This window comes from Homarus americanus, unplaced genomic scaffold (genome assembly GCF_018991925.1).
Source record: "Homarus americanus isolate GMGI-L3 unplaced genomic scaffold, GMGI_Hamer_2.0 scaffold57980, whole genome shotgun sequence".
Taxonomy (NCBI): domain Eukaryota; kingdom Metazoa; phylum Arthropoda; class Malacostraca; order Decapoda; family Nephropidae; genus Homarus; species Homarus americanus.
In genome coordinates this window covers 25,325,350-25,343,550 of record NW_024716703.1, presented here as the reverse complement: position 1 = coordinate 25,343,550, position 18,201 = coordinate 25,325,350, and the positions used below count along the sequence as shown (strand labels likewise).

The following is an 18,201-nucleotide window of genomic DNA, read 5'->3' as shown; positions in this document are numbered from 1 at the left end:
TGTGAAGAATAAATACAAATAATACTGTACATAAAACACTTTAGGGAGCATCATCTATGCAGTCAAGAGCTCACTGACTCCACACAAACATTCCCATAGAGAGGATAATAATAAATCCTACTGCTACAAAGAATGCAAACCTCATACAGTAGAGGCGATAATTCACAGGTTAGGAACCAAAAGACTTGTGAATTATAGTTTAGCTGATTCAAATAGAAATAAATAATTTGGTTCGAGGCCCAAAAATAACCATTAACTGTTCCAAAACTGCTTTAATAAACACCCCCCACAATTGTACATAATACACAAAATATATAACAGGTATAGTACAAAAAGTAGTTCTATATTACCTTGACAACTCCTTCCCTTCTCATTAATTTGTGGGTGTTACACCATTAAGGCAGGCGCCAGCTTGGCTGTGACCGCACTATGTCAACAAAGAACCAGGAATTTAATACCACACAATAACTCACCTGGAGTCAAGTGTGGGATTTTTTCTTGTGAAAATTTATTACTTTATATGTTTATTCACCATGAACCTAAATAATATGGTCATTTTATTGAAATAGCATAATGTTGTAGTAAGAAGGGGTGCTGAACACTGGGGAAGGGGGCACTGTCCACACCTAGCAACCCTGCCTTCTATCTCCCCCCCACACAATTCACTCCCCACTTTCCCTTTCTCTCATTTTACAATTTTATATTATGTTTTCAGTATTTCTAAGTCATATTAGACCATCAAAATGACATTTCCACAACTTTTTGGTTTCTGATGTAAATAAACATTGCAGCACCCAGTGCCTGGCCACAAATTATGATTATTTGACCACAAAACTTTATAAAAGTAGTTACAGAGGTACAGTACCATGAATTTGTATTTTGCAAATTATCATGACTCCACTGTACGAATCACAAACTACTTAAAAAAACTTACAAAATACTTAAAATGTATTGTGTTGTAACCTCTCATTAAGAACAAGTAAATAGATACTCAGACAATATCCAGGGACTGCAACAAGTTTTAAATAGAACAGCATCATAGTTTGTGATACTGGTTGACAGTTTTGTCTTACACACAAACTAAAAAAAAGGGTGTCAAAAAACCAAATTTTATCAATGTAATTCACATTTTCTGATGAAATAAAAGCTGCTTAATTCAGAGCACATCCACACAAGTAAAGACAAAACTACTACAGTTATATAAAATAAGAGTATACAATATTTGTTTTAACTTGTATAAACCCCTTGATCCATCCTGCACAAAAGTAAGAAAGGATTATAGATAATAGATACAAGAATGTGTAAAACTAAATGTTTAAATCAAGTTTACAATACAAAATAGTTGTGGGAACTCATCCATAGCCATGAAGTACACTGTGCCAACTCCCCCCAAAAAACCCAGATGAGGTCTTGCTTTATAAGAACATTCAGTTCTCTGTGCTGCCATTCACTCTTTTCCTTATTTATCTTCACCTAAAGACAATGACCTACTGTATATGCAATGGATAAATATATTAACTGTGTCCCTGATCTTAATGCAGCACCTTTTGTAGTTTGAAATCATCATGGAGAGGAGGATTATCCAAGGTTCTTCCTTTTTCACATAAAATGCTTCTATACTCAACCACCAACTAATTAAAAAAAACTGACAAAAAGTTAATAGCTGTAAGTCACACACTAGGTGAAGTTTAACTGAATATTCAGATTTACCAAAATTAATAAAAACATGCTTCTCCAGATTCCTTAAATAACCAATGTTTAATTAGCCTTATGAGCTATAGGTTATTTATCACTACAGTACTACTTATACATGTAACTCTTATTCACTCTACTAAAGCAATTAGCAAAAGCAGAGCCTATACCTATTGAAGCTATCACAAGTTGCTACAGTATTATTATTTTTCATCACCTGTACTGAACAATACGTAGACAAGCCGTTTTTTAACCATGGGACAAAATAAAAGTACACATGTACTCATAAATACACACTGTACATACATACACATACTTGCATAATTTATTTATATTTTTTATATTTTGATGAAACTGACAGATATTTTAAGATTGACATATGGTGGCCACAGTACATTGCTCGTTGTGCAAATCTGTGCTGTTGTTTGGTTAAAATTTCTGTATACGCTAATATGAACTCAATAGTTTATGCTCTATGTCTTGATGATATGAGTAGACATTAGCCTCCGAAGTAGTTTATTTTCTCATGAGGAAGAACCCCCCAAAATAAATACTGTAAATACATAAGTAAAATAAAATAAATGATGTATGTACTATGTGTATATTCAGTACTATCACAGCTTATAATGGCCACAGCAAATGTCTCATAAAAATAAACCATTTCATTCATGAAGAACATTCCTACCTAACACTGGCCATACTGACAAATTATTTGATACAGGGTATTCATGAAACACTGACGAGAAAGAAATGCAAAAGTCTAAATTTCTTATTACGTCATTACAAAGTTGTTATATTATCTATATGCACAATACAGTACCGTACTGAGAAGCTATATTTGAAAAATACCAAAGACCATTGGCTCACAAGCCTTTGCATGACAGTTTTATTCATATGCAATTTGAATTTTACCATCTACTTCCTCCTCGGTAGAAAGGTGAATTTTAGCAATAACTAGTTGACTTGCCGGAACCTGTAATGTGCTGTAACACTGTGGAGTTTAATGAATGTTTGATTATAATGAGTAATTTTAATGCCCCAAAAGTTGGGAAAGGACTAGAAGTAGGACCTCATGGGTTGGGTAATAGAATGAGAGAGGAGAAATATTAATAGATTTTTGTAAGGAAAACAAGATGATAATTGGAAATACTGTACGTACATGGTTTGAACAACACCCAAGGCACCTCTATACATGGGTCTCACCCCAGGACAATGTAAACAAAATAATCAGGAATCAAATCGATTACATTTTAATTCAGGAAAGATTTAGAAAGGATAAAACTTTGAAAATTAAAAAGGAAAAACAATGGCCAAAATAAAATGGGATTTAAGGAAGCTCAAAACAAGGGCAGGGATAGAATATAAAACTGACATCAAAGACAGACTTTCAGTATTGCTGGCAGGTGACTTTGATGAGCAAGGACCAGGATAATTCAATATTTACAAAAAATTAATGTTAGAGACTGGGGAGAACTTATAGGACACAGGAGGAACGAGGCTAAAGTGAGCGAGTGACAAATTAAACTTTAAAGAAAATAGATAGAAGAAATATGATAAAACGAAGTAAGGCTTACATAAAAATAACATTAAAATGAAATACAGATAGGCCAAGAAATATGATCTAGAAAGGAAGTGCAAGGAGACTGAAATGACAACGAAAGGCATAATTATAGGCAAATGTATAAATGAACCACAAAAGGGGAAATAAATGGGGCGGGACTATCAAAAGTAAAGACAATAAGATCCTGTTTGAGGCATAAGTAAAAGAGAGATGGGGAGAGTGAGGTTGATTAGCTTCCAGCAGATTTTATAAAACGAATGGGATAAAATGTTTGACTAAAATATATAATTCTATACAAATGTACAGTACTTCAAACGAGACATTCCTAGTGATTTTAATTTTTTTTTTACCGGTATTTGTATTATTACCTAAAAAGTCAGAAGCCTAAAGAGTGCACCCAGTTTAGAACAATAAGCTTAATAAGTCATGCTTACAAAGTTTTATTAAACAGAATTTTAAGTAGAATAAAGTTGGGAATAGAAAGTGAGTTATATGATGAGCAAAATGGATATAGAAAGGGAAAAGGAACTAGAGAAGCTATATTAGGTTTCAGAATTTTGAATGAAACAGCTTTAGAGGTCCAAAGAAATGTATATAATCTGTTGTGTTGATTTTGAACAAGTTTTTGATAAGGTAAACAACACTGCTGAAGGAGATATTAGAAATCTAAAAAAAAACTTTACTGGCAACAGGAGGCTGCAGTGTTAGTAAATAATAAACTTACTAATTGGTTCAAAGTTAGGCAGGGAGTACAACAAGGCTGTGTTCTATCTCCAACATTGTATAATATATATTCAGAATTCTTAATGAGAGAAGTTATAAGTGATAATGAAGGACTTAAAGTTAAGGGTAAAGTAATATTAAATATACCCTATGCATATAATACTACCCGATCACAGATAGTGAAGAGACATTACAAAAACTCATTAACAGATTATTGGAAAAAAAAGTGAAGAACATGGTTTAAGAGTTAATGCTGTAAAAACAAAAGTATGATTGGTTGTTTCCAAATTGGAAATCAATCCTAAAATAAAAAAGATGGTAGGCAACAAAGAACTCAAACATTTTTTAAGAATTCCTTGAACTTAAAGTGTACCAGCACAATACTGTACTTGAGGTTCATTAATACTGTATCCACTTAGTCTAAACTTAATTAAATCATATTTGGCAACTTCTTGTACAACATAACTTTGCATTAAATAAAGGCACTGTATCCTAAATGTTCACAACACCAAGATGATGATAATTGATGTTTATTATTTAAAAAAATTTTTACTGCAAATATTATTCCACAAAATATAATAAGACCCATCATGTCCCCATTCTCCAGGTGCTGGTGATGATGTACTTAAGTCTTACAAGTGATTCTGAAAACTTGTGACTAAGTTGAGCAATAAGGTACATGAGGTAACATGATTCATTTCATACGTCCCTTTCTTTGAAGCTATGTACTGTACTGTATCTGAAAAAAAATAAAACCCACCTGAAAAACAAAACAATGTGTCAGTACTGTACTGTATATCTAATAACAGATTATAGTAACTCACTTAGCAATTTATATCTATCAGGGATACTGCTGAAGGAAAAACCCAACACAATAAATTACAATACAGGAATACCCAGGTTATTACAATGGGTGCATTCCTTAAAGTCATTGCAAATAACAAATTTGCTATTATCGGGGCAATTTCCAGATATATACTCTTCATTATCTGAGGCTTTAGTGACCAGGGTCACGTGTATACTGTAGTACTGTACCAATAAATGTGAGGAACAAATAAAATTTTAACTAAAAAGTAAAATTAAAGAAAATTTACTACATTGCCATTTGGCAAAGTTTCACTACACTCAGAACATGGGAGACTGGAGCAGCTGAGATCTCCAACACAGCTCTCTCCTCCCACACTCCAGGCGCTAACTACCGTACATGTAAGAAACGTTTATTCCCTTTATGTTTTTATCTTATGATAATCATTTCGTTTTTGGGGCAATTTCTGTATGAACAATTGTGTGCACATGTAACGGAGTAAAAGAATTGAAGAAATCTACATACACTTTCCCGAAAATTTCAGTTAACAAATAATAATAATAATGCAGCTCACAGCTTGGTCTGGTTGGAGGAGACCAAAATCCCCGATGCCGCATCTCCCTCCCGCTCCCACGATGAGACCACTAACTCCCACTGACATGAGAAATGTTTATCCTCTATGTTTTTGATCTCATAATAATTTCTTTTATTTTTACTTTTTGCACATTCTGTATGAACGATTGTGTGCATGCAGCATAGTAAAAAAAAATAATAGTTACAGTATGTACAGTATATCTATATGAAAGTACGAGTTGACAAATAACAATAACACCACTTGGCCTGGTAGGGGGGATGTAGCTACAGGGACAGTCTAACTTAGCAACCTGCCAAGTTCACACATACAGACCCATGCTCTTTATATTTCTTATTTTAGTAACCTATTTTTTTTATTTACAGGTAAACTACATACAATGCAATAAAATAACTACAATACCACATTAAGTGTGTGTGCTTACATGAGTGTGTTTGTGTGTATGACGTTTGTAAATGAGTGTAAACATTTAAGCTAGCATTTAGCATTGCCATTTGAAGAATTCTAGAATGTTCAGCGTGTTTTTTCATGCTGAGATTTGGAATTACAGGGACGGGAGTGGGGTGAATTTCTCCCGCACATGAATTTTCATGCACGTGCTCCGTGTGAACAGTCCCATTGAATATCATTAATATCTAAATGGCGCGGGTTCTTTCGTGTTTCTTCCCACCACTGCTAGCACTTGCACTTAATGGCCTCTTTCCACTCATCTTGAAGAATGCACAAATCGAGCAACCAAACTAGTAGGTCTTATAAGGTTGTTCAGATATGTAGATGGGCCGTCACCTTGAAACGATCTTCAAGAGTGAGGTACTTTCCCGCCTGGAGTACTGTCACCCTATCTGGTCCCCGAGATATGTTAGGGACTGTCAGTTGATTGAAAATGTCCAAAGAAGAGCCACCAGACTGGTGCCTGCACTATGGCACCTCAGCTACCCTGAGAGATTAGAGCACCTGCAACTGCCTAGATTGTACTACAAACAGGCAAGGGGTGACCTAATTGAGGTTTAAAAACATCTCAGATTGCACTACTCAGTCGAGTGTCCATACCTGGAGCTGGCGGATGCCCTCTTCCAAGGGGTCACAGCTCAAGATTAAAGCCACAAGTTCAGAAAACTTTGAGGCAAACTTTTTCAAGAGTGAGAATTGTGAACTCTTGGAACAACCTGCCAGAGTGTTAGGATGGCACCCAAAGTGAGCTCTTATCAAGACCAGACTTGACCAACACTGAAGCAGGTTTAGATACATTCAGGAGTCAGTGCATGCCCAGTACTTGCCAACCGGCCGCCCAAGCTAACAAGCCAATCAGTGGCGAAGGATAAAAGTAAAAAGTACAACAACACAATACCTGTAATACAGTCCAGAAAAGAGAGGCACAGCTGAAAACTGGTTGGGGATTAAAAAAAGACAGAAACCCTTGTTGTTGTGGGACCGATGGTGCCTTTTGGCTACAACAGATGAATCCACACAAAATAAATGTTACAATTTTGGTAAAAATTTAATAAATTTCTATAAGGGCAAATTTCTTTTCCATATCGTGAATTTTTGGTCATAATTTCAAAATTCTGTTAGGGCGAATTTCTGTAATGCAGGGGATCCCTGTGCTTCCACAGTTCAACAGATGACAAGAATCAAAACACGTTACCTATCCATCAGACATCTCAGGTTATGTTGTAAATTGCAGAACACATAAGGTTAGGTTCAGCTGATGATGCAGTGGTCAAATGGTTACAGCACTATGGGTCACTGGTTTGTGGCCAATTGGGGAAAGTGCAGTGCCAGCCATACTGTCTCTTGTGTATAGAAGAAAATGGGTCATTAGCCTTATGGGACCTATCGTTACTTTTTCAGTGTAATTTATAGTTGGTCAGATTAGGTTTATCAAGCTAGAAGGACAAACACTTACCTTACAAAAAATGTTTTAGATTCTAATTCCTCATTGTTGAGAGCTGAGTTTTTCATTCCAATGGACATAAAATTTTGATGATGATTAGGTTTTAAATAATCACCATATGTATATACAGTACTATGCTCCTTTTGACAAGAACTGTCCATCCACGGCCATCTATTCATTAAATCATTATAAAACTAAAGATCTGTATACATCAACAGTAGAACTTTTACCCTCAAATATCCTAATTCTTCTTAATATAATGCTATGATATCTATAAACCTATCAGCAAATCCTAACTATTGCTTGGTGCACAAATCTTCTTCTTAGGACACCTGGCTCTGATCTTTGAGGATGTCAAAATCATTCACACAACCAAGCCGGATTCATAGCCACAGTGCCTTCATTGTAGACAGTGCAACTTCACCCCAAGGCACCGGGATGTTATCAGTGGGATTTTTATTGTTGAAGGAATGCCAAAACTCTCGGAAGTATGACGCTTCATCTCCATATTTATCAGTGACCAATTGCAAAATTTTCATTTTAAGGTGAGCTTTATGGGTTGCAATTACCCTCTTGATCTATGGGCTGGATCAGATATGTCATGTTCTTGGGAAAAATTCCCCTCTTACATGCATTTAAAGGCACAGGAGGGCATGGTGCATTATTTATGAGCAGCAAAGTTTTGTGAGATTTATTTTTATTTATTAATTTTTTTCATTCAGACAAGCAAAGTAGCATTATATAGCTGGGTCATAATTTGCCCATATACTTAATGTAAATACACTCACCTTACTTTTATGATAAACATCTTATCATGTACAGTACCCCATGATAAAATCATCTGGCATTAGCCAAATAATATATTCAAGTAAAGGAATAAAATTTAGCTGACTCACCTGACCTCAGTCCACCATTCTTGGCACTAATGAAGAATTTTTCCCCTGCTGGTGGAGGGTTCATCAACAGATGAAAATTTACGTTTCCCATTCTTTGGTCTTATCACCTGAAATAATGTGATTTATTTATTTTTTAATTATATTAACTACATTTTTTCCAGCGAAAGTAAGAAAATAAGCAAGAAATTGTTCCTGAGTGACATGTGGCCACATAATGAATGACTAATACTTGTCATCAGCTTTCAATTCATATTCAGGAGAAATCAGTAAACACATGATCTTTCATAGAAGTAAAACAACTGTTCCTTGCTAACTCTATAAAAAATATCATGTGACTACTTAACAGTCGATCTTTCAAATTTAAATCTGTACCCAGTTAGGTTTAAATATAGGGCTTTATTCTTTGATAACAATTGAAGATTTTGGTCCTATATAAACCTTTTAAATTGGTGTCTGAAAGAGACAGACAGGCGATACCTTAACACCAGATGTTTCTTCCCTACCTGGGGTGGGCCTTGCCCCTCAGTATTTTTGTATTATTTTCATGAATGCAAAAAAAATAATTACCCGTACTTTAATTAAAAAATTGTACGTAATAGTTGTTAATGAGGGAAAAACACAGATCTACAAGTTTATTTTGTAAGGTTATTCATATATCTGTGAAGAGTATTCCACTATAATTCTAAAGGTACACTCTGCAATAACAGTTTTAAGGAAAATCTTTTTATATGAAATGTATTCAGTCCAAAGCCACTACATAAATATAGGATTTTACTGTACAGTGGTCGCTCGGTTAACGAACACAATTCGTTCCAGAAGGTCATTCGTTAACTGAATCCATTGTTTCAATGGGATATTGGGTAATTGGTTCCAGTTCACAGAAAAGTACATACAAAGAAAAAAATGCAGTAAAGTACACCTACTTTGAGGTGTGTATGTAGAAGGTTCCTGGTTGATGAAGAAGATGATGGGAATTAGAAGTGGGGGTGGAGGAGAAGGGAGAAGAGAAGGAAGTGGGGATGGAGGAGAAATCACCTTTCAGAGGACCCATGCTTGATGCAGTAATTTCACCAATAAAATTTTAAGTTCACTAGGTGTAATTCAAGATTATTTTCTTTAAATCAACACTGCACTGTGCTATATATTATCAATATGTTAACTAAAGTTCAGAATGACCAATAATTTCAATGAAAAATGCAAAAATATTCAAGACACCAACTAAATGGATGCTCTCTCCACTATTTTAGCCCAACTGACGCCTTGTAGCCGACTCACGTATCTGATGGGCGCACAACAAACTAGTTCCCTGTACTGCAGATATTATCAATATGTTAAATGTTAAAATGACTAATAATTTTAATATAAAACATGCAAAAATGTTAAAGAGCACAACTTTATTGATATTTACTCCATTGGAAACGAATGTAAACATAGAACAGATTACTGAATTGGCAGACAAGCCCATCAGCTGATGCTCACAACAAAACGTGACGTTCGTATGGATTTCGTTAATCAAATTTTTGTTCGTTAACCGAATTGAAGATTCTTATGGAAGGTAATTCGTTAACCGAGGGACCACTCTATCTAAATATGATTTTCAAAGCTAAGTTTTTAAGACAATGAGATTACCGGGGTATCTTCAGATTTATAATTTCAAAACATGTTTATTGCAAGCATAAGAATATTATTTACAGAATACAAATCTGTAGAGTACTTTACCTCAAAGCGAATTATAATACCCCAGTGGTCTGATGGGAAGCTCTGTGTTCCTGGGGTTTTCTCTAAACCCAAAAGGCCAAAGTATTGAGGTGTTACAATTGGTGGATCAGCTTGTCGCATGTATACTCTGTCAAACCTCATTTTCGGCTTGTAACGACCAGGAAACTGTTAACAATACAGAGTTGCATGATTTAATGTTAGGTGATACCATATAAAGAATATTTCTTATTCACAGGTAAAACTGTTGATCAGTGACAACACTGGCAGTACACTTGCCTCCTTGTTGGTATTTCGTTCAGTATCCCACGTCCACTTGCACTCGGGCCGTTTACCACATGCCTCCCATAAATCATAAATATTTGAAGGCATGCCAACAGCAGCAACCTGTAAAAATTTATCTTATTACCAACTATAACACAATTTAAGTCTAGACAGGACACAAGCTAAATACATTTTTTTATCAACATGAGATTGTTTTAATTAGAAGGTAGATAAAACATGTATACCCTGTATAGAGTACTGTATGTCCAGCAATTAAAACCATAACTTGGCTGAAAGATAAAAAAAAAATCCTTAGTGGATCATACCAGGAAAATGAATCTACAAGAAAAAACCCATTCAGCTGTGAGTGTGACTTTATCTAAGATATAAAATCACTGATATAATATCAAAGTTAAACATGTACAGACTCCACAATCACCATACGTACATTACTGAATCTGCTATATGTACAGTATGCTTCTGTATACACACTAACAAAGTATGCTAAACCCTGCAATAAATAGTACCAGTCATACCTCTTTGTCACGTATATTCAAGTCTCCTCCATATATTGTAATCATATTTGATGGACTCTCTTTTATGTTTTCAATTCCAGTTTTTAGCTGAGCAACTCGTTCCTTGGTAAAGTTTGCTGTGCTCTCCAAGTGGGTGTTGAGTAAGCGCAACTTGACATCTCCTATGTGAGCCTGAAGAGGAAATGGTTGTTGTAGACTGTTACTGGCAAAAGCACTATTAAGTAGCCAATCATAATGTACAACCATCAAAACAGTTAAAATCAACTTCTTTGAAGAATGACAATGCTATAAAGTAAATTCCTTAGCCCTCTCAATATAAATCCTTTTCTATCATATTTTTAGCATAACTGATTAAATCCAGTGTCACTCAATGCTCTAATGTAACAATAAACAGAGCCCGCAGTCTGTCTTCAATACTTACAAATGGTTTTGTAATTTTTTAATAAACACGAGTATTGAACTGGGTGATAGTCATGCTTTATTAGTGAGGGGTCAGGCGCTGGTCTAGAGCACTCATACACTTATCTTCTATACCAACATTGTGACAAGTGGCGTAAATCCCCAGCTCTGGTGACTACACATTACAGTATATACAGTACAGTAGTACTGTATATAGTTTTAACTATCACATTAAAATTCATGTTTAATGAGATTAGGTTAAGTTTTGGTGCTGAAATTCTTAGGTCTGGAGAGGATCAGTTGATAAATTTATAACACAAGACCCTATAGGAAAATGTGTCCCAATTAGCACGAATTCACTTCACAAACAGTTTTTCACAAATGCATGTCGCTAGTCCAAAAGTTCAAAATCCTTACTGTACTGGGTTAAGAACAGTTTTCTATTATTAAGTTTAGTGGGCTATGGGAGGATAGTCAGGGTACGGAATGTGTCCCATTTAAGTTATTAACTTCCATTCGACAGATTTGATATGTACTGTTGCAGCATTATGATGAAAAGTACTAACCTCTACAGACAGTAAATTTCGGCCCATGACTGTGTTTGGGTAAGGGATTAAGTTATGACCGTCAAAGTAAACTGTAGTGCGACGGAGTAGTATAGCAGTAAAGTATTCTTCTGTGTCTCCCACAATGAAGACAAACTGGGGAAGAAGGTCCTCCAGGTAGGTGTATGTCTTTGGCACTAATTCTTGTAGGAAAACTATATCTGCTTTCTCACTGAAAAATAAAAAAGGAGATCTGTAACTAAAAGTAAAATATGTGAATCTACAGAACTGAAACTGGACAGTCACCATTACAACTTTACATGTTGGCATCTTCCCCATAAAGTCAGCATTGAAATGAAACTACAACAATGACAAAATAACATTGACAACCTTTTTTTTTTTCATGTCTAGAACAAACACTTATAGTCCATCATCATAACTGTTTGAATAATACTTCCTAATTAACTGGGAATAACCACCATGTGTATTCACTCCTTTCAATCAGAGCACTATGGAATCCAACCCTACTGTACTCCATTCCTCAACACATTAAATAATAATAATAATGATAATAAACAGTTCATTAATAGAGTTGCAGCCGGTGGCTGAAAATATAGACATACATACATTTGATTTAGACATAATGATATATGCGTTGAATACATTTACAGGGCTGTACAGTACATAAATCAGGAGTTGTTTATTATTTTAACAATAAGTGGGATGGTGCTATTCTTATATCTATCGGTGCGGGCTCTTATGGGCTGAATTTTGTTGTAGTGGCGGACTGCGCGAGGTAGGTGGGGGGGCTGCCAGTGGCAGGAGGTGGCGAAGACGAGGGTGGTGCATTAGTTGGCTGCCAAACCTTTCCAGTGCTTGGTGGTGGAGGTCACTGAGGAATGGCATTTCCAGGGTGGAGAGAGCATTGATGGGAAGCTCTGTGTTCCTGGGGTTTTCTCTAACCCAAAAGGCCAAAGTATTGAGGTGTTACAATTGGTGGATCAGCTTGTCGCATGTATACTTGCTACAGGTTTAGTCACTCCAATGCTTACAAACCCATTACAGTGCCCATACGTAAAGAAATAACATGAAAAATGCTTCACACATACCTCATTTCTGCAGAGAGCTGGGCAACTTATTGTCTCCAAATTTTACTGCAATCAGTCATAATTTGGCAGATATGTACAGATATCTACAATTAAATTTTCTTTGAAAAGTTTATGAAGTACACACAGTCTAGCAATACCAAGTGTGATGAATATTGCCCAAATGTAATGCATTTCATTCTATATCCTTTTTTTTTTCATATTCAACCTCACAAGGGATTCAAATTATCTCTTAATCAGGAGTATTGCTCTCATATCTGGGGTGGCTCTTTTTCTGTCCAACTGTTAGATAGGGTGGAATCAAAGGCATTTTGTCTTATTAACTCTCCTCCTTTAGTTGACGATCTTTCTTCCCTTTATCTTCGTAGCAATGTTGCTTCACTCTCTCTCTCTTTTACAGGTACTTTAATGGGCAATGTTCGGTGGATCTGGCATCCTGTGTACCGCCGGCAAGGCCGTGGGCTCGTAACACGCGTCTTGCCCGCGGTGCTCACCATTTCTCTGTGGATGTCGGTCACACTAGAATAACCCGTAATAGTACATCCTTCTTTTCTCACACAGCCAAACTGTGGAATGCTCTGCCTTCTTCTGTATTTCCACACTCATACAATCTGTCTCGCTTTAAAAAGCTGGTTTTCCAGCATCTTTGTGGTGTAGATTAATATAACCTTTTCCTTTTCTATTTTTAATTTCTTTTTATTCTTATTTTTTCTCCCCCTAGGCCCCGATGTGAGTCAATGACCTGTGCCCGGGTGGGCTATTCCCCGTAAAACAATCCACAGTTGTGTCCAATAATAGGCTTCCACAGAGTTTACACACTCCAACTCACCAGCAGGTGTGTTTGAACATAAAGCTTAACGCTTTACTGTATACAGTACCAATGATAACAAACAAGACATAAGGGAGATACTGTACCGTACCTTAAATAAACACGTTAACACGATTACTGCAATGACATGACTACGTATTACACATTTAAACTTGTTAAATGGAACAAGTAAGACCTTCATTACCATGAATGTTCTATGTCTGTCACTGACATTACTACAACATTATGCAATTTCACCTTAATTCCCATATTATTTAGGTTCATTTGGTACATGGTCAATAAAACATTATTGTAAAGTAATAAATTTTCACCCCCGAAAAATCCCACACTCATACCCATGTGAGTTATTGTGAGGTATTAAATTCCTGGTTTTCATTGACATAATGCAGACACAGCCAGCCTGGCACCTGCCTCAATGGTGTAACCCACACAAAATAATGAGAGGAAGGAGCTGTGTACTGTAGGTAATATAAAATTACTTTTTGTATTATATGTATCTGTTACTGTATCTTTTAATATCTGTTATCATATTTTTTATGTATAATGTACATGTATGGTTTTTAGTGTTTATTAAAAAGTTTAGGAACAGTTTGTTGGTATTTTTTATCTCTAGAACCAAAATAATTAAACTAACTCATGATTTAATAATTCACGATGTCTTTTGGTACCTAACCTGAAAAATATCGTGGCTCCACTGTACTGATATGCTTCCCTATCTTTTCTTTTTACTTTCATCAATAAGCATACACTGTATAGTACGTGTTTTAAGATATTATTAATATTCTCTATACCTTCTCACATCTTGGTACTAATACTACTTGGTGTATACATCATCAAAGCTAAGAGGGATAATTCTCAAACAAGTACATAACCAAATATTTCAAAATTTGTTTTGTAATGTACTGTAGTTTATGAAGATCATAAACATATAAAAAATTGAAACTGACCAAACATGATCTCCTTTAAATGTATGAAAAAACTAGGTGTAGAGTAATTAGAAAACATACTTCTCAATTGTCCTGGCAACAGTTTTTGTTCTCTTCTTGAGGTTTTTATCATCGAGCCCATCAATGTTCCAGGTTATGAAGCAAAAATTCTTTGGTGGCACCTCAGTAAGTGTCCCCTTGGTGAGTGCAGAAACCAACTTTGAGCTGCAAAAATATACGAGAAAAGACTTTGTAATTGAGTCAGCTTTACAATGTATTTTTCTTTTTAAATATCATGTCTGTGGTTGCAAACACGAGCAAACTGAATTTCCTCAACACCCGACGAAAGAAGAACACGTCGGAGAGATGGGATGGAATTAATCACATTTCAAACAGGTAAGTGAATTTATGATTATTCTCCATATAAAATATCCAGTTTCTCATTAACCTTTAGAGTTATCAACTGCTGGAAAGTTAACAGAAATAGTAGGATTATGCCTCAATAACTTGTCATTAAACACACCAGGTAATATAACTGAAAAGAATAAAAACCACTGGCATCAAATAGTTACATCAGGAGAAGAAAATTAAGTATACTGTGCTATGTAAGTCTTGGTCCATACCTGATACACTGTAACACACACTGGGAGGTCTGACACACAAACTGTACTGTCAATCTTAACTTGGAAGAGGCAAGTAATTCCTGCCACAGCATGATGGCTCTTTCCATTTATCAAATACCTGTACCTAGCTACCTATGTAATACTGTATCATAAATAGTATTCTCTCTATAGAATAGTTCTTATTGTTATTCTGTAATTATTAAACATAGAAATAAAAATAATCCAATCATTGGTTAAAACTGATGGTCATCAAATGGACTATGGTGATTAAAAGATGTTAAGGGTATGAGCATAAAATGATTGGCTTTCAAAACTCACTGGTATTCAGTATAATGCAGGCAGTTTTTTTCTTAATTGAAAACACTGCATCATGCAGTTTTGATTGATAAAATTTTAATCTTATGACTGAAATATCATTGTGGTACAGTGGTAACATCTCTCATCACTATGCCTTGGGTTCAATCCCTGGTCTGGGACAGATACGAGAGGAGTGTTAGCCAGTGAGTACCTATCAAACATAGTAGGTTTTCTCTGGATACTGTACTCTGGTTCCTCTAGTACTGTACTGTACTAACACTGAACAATAAGGTTCTAACAATGTGACAGAGAACAGACCAACAGCCTGAATGGCCAGTAACTAAGATTTTTCATATCAAATCCAAACATGCGACAAAATTATATTTTTTTTTGTAAACCGGATTTTCTTGAATCGGGGACTGCCTGTATTACTCCACGCGCCCAACATTATTATGAATGAAAATAAAAAAAATTATAAAATAATAATTGTTCACTTACTCAAATGTGACAACAACCTCTGGCTCATCACCATCATCCAACACAGTTATCCCACTTCCAGCCCGAGCCTCAAAGAATGCATTCACGGACTTCTGCATGGGGAAAAAAAAAGGACTTCTTTAACACTTATTCCACTCTATATAAATAATGTGGCTTAGAAATAAAGAAAATCAGTAGATCATTAACTCATCCACAAGTACTCCAGCCCTTAGTTAAATGGACGCTCAAGAACACTTCCCTACGATTAATGTGATGGTAAGTTATTATTTTACTTACTTACTGTAGCTATACAGAATGCAAATCTAGTGAGAGGGTATGGACATACAATACTCTACTGTTAATTAATTTTATTTATCAGAAGCACATGTCAGGGTATTATTGCATTTTCACACCCCACATTCCTAACGCTAATCTATTATCATATTCGAATAAGACGTCTAATTATAAGATAATTTTCATCTATTACATTATCGTCTCAAATGTATAATAACGGAGATAGCGTATCCCAAATTTTCTCTACTTTCTTCCATTAGTCTTCCGCCATTATCGCCTACCTCACCTCCCACACTGCGTGTCTCCTTCATAAATTATTACGCGCATGCGTTCTCGTACACGTCACACGGCCAATCAATAGCATTTTTTTTTGCAACCAATTAAAATGATTTTTGGTTTAATTCGCGATATTTTTAGCCCAATCAAATTCGACTTTTATTTTGGGTCTCTCATATTTCCAAATTCATATTCATTTCCGACCATGGAAGTCTGTGATGGGTGTCACTTAAATTATATGGAGCTGATTGCGAGTTTTTTGGAAAAAAGAAAAAAAAAGAAACTAGCATTTTTTTCGACCGCATGGTGTTCTCCCGACCTCAGTAAAGAAGCTGCCCGCTTATACCCCCCGTTAAGCGAGAATCAGCGTCAGCGTCAGCAACCTGTAAGAATCTCAGAACCAGGCCAACAAGGTAAGAAATAGGTGATTCCATCATATGGTGAGTCAGTTAGGTTAGGTTTGGTTTATGTTTTACTAGTGTTTTTTGGAGTATTTTGTATTTGCTTAGCCTTTTTTTTTTTCAGAAAACGTCCCAAGAAAAAAATCAATAAAAGAAACCCGGCCAATTTCCGACGGAAATGAAGGTCATATTCGGTCCAAACACACACAAATACACTAGAAAAATATATTTTTGACTTTCTAACAGAGTGGGGTGCGCTTATGCAAATTTACCCATGTTAGACCTATATACTGTACAAAAGAGAGTGATTTAGTTTTGTTGATACTGGTTACATTGATAAGCCATTTATGATAGCTGATACGAGTAATATGATGCAATCATGTTGGGCTGGTTCGCATCAAAGGCTTCCATACAAAGCATTTGTTATAGCCTAACATTTACAAAGAAAACTCCTGTCCTTTGTATCAATAGTTAATACATGATGTTTAGGAGTTCAAATTCAGTTAACCCTTGATCTGATACAAGACCACTACTATACTGTATATCAAAACAACCATACCTGTAAAGATCCCATTAAAATGTAACAATAAACACAGTTGCTGTTCTCATAACCTCTACCCAACTGACTACTGCAATACCTCAAGATTCCATTTGCGGTCCTGAAGATAAAACTGAGCACAGGCTTCATCTGTCCCAGTTATATTAGCAAACTGCTCCACAAGTCTCTGGGGAAATACACAAGAAATTTCTCACTGTCAACATTTATATGTAATATATAATATAAAATAACACCTATATGTTGTAAGAGCAAACAAAATTTCAGAGTTTGGTTGTCCTGTCAGGTAATCTTGTGTACATCCTATACTGTATCATGAAGAATGCAAAAATTTTCCTCCTGTAAGGAAGAGTAAAATTCTGAAGGCTAGAAGCATTGCCGAATTACCATATGGACTTCTCTTGGTAAAGGTATAGATAACGGCTACCACCAGAAGTTGTTTGTTGCTTTTCTTTATTTTTGCTGCACTTATTGTTTTGATGATTTTAAGTATGTTAAAAGAAACAACTTTATATTATGAGTTTTAAGTATATAAATTTTTTATTTACTCATCCCACTTCACAATTCTCCTCCCGGCACCATTTTTGTTGTTTACCTCGCTGAATCCCTCTTCAAGAGACGCTTCCTATAAATGATGGTGAACGCTTCCACGAACTCCTCCTCGCCATTGCTGATGTATATCAACCTCAATATTAAGGAAAGGTCAATTTATAGTATCACACCGGTCTTTATTTTGATATTAAAACTAGGATTTTCCTCTGTATTTTGATGAGTTTCGAACGAATTTGATATC

The 18,201-nt window shown here is 35.5% G+C and overlaps 1 protein-coding gene across 1 annotated transcript in view; it reads right to left on the bottom strand.

The window, feature by feature from the left end:
- Positions 1-255: 255 nt before the first annotated feature.
- LOC121858367 (tyrosyl-DNA phosphodiesterase 2-like) overlaps positions 256-18,201 on the bottom strand; it is a 70,793-nt gene continuing 52,847 nt past the window's right edge. The window contains exons 3-11 of the mRNA XM_042354808.1: positions 17,491-17,577; positions 15,903-15,994; positions 14,566-14,709; positions 11,645-11,855; positions 10,680-10,850; positions 10,159-10,266; positions 9,883-10,047; positions 8,164-8,270; positions 256-4,736 (exon numbers count right to left, since the gene is read on the bottom strand). Coding sequence (XP_042210742.1) covers positions 8,190-8,270; positions 9,883-10,047; positions 10,159-10,266; positions 10,680-10,850; positions 11,645-11,855; positions 14,566-14,709; positions 15,903-15,994; positions 17,491-17,577 — 1,059 coding nt within the window. The 3' untranslated portion in view covers positions 256-4,736; positions 8,164-8,189. The remainder of the gene's footprint in view (positions 4,737-8,163; positions 8,271-9,882; positions 10,048-10,158; positions 10,267-10,679; positions 10,851-11,644; positions 11,856-14,565; positions 14,710-15,902; positions 15,995-17,490; positions 17,578-18,201) is intronic.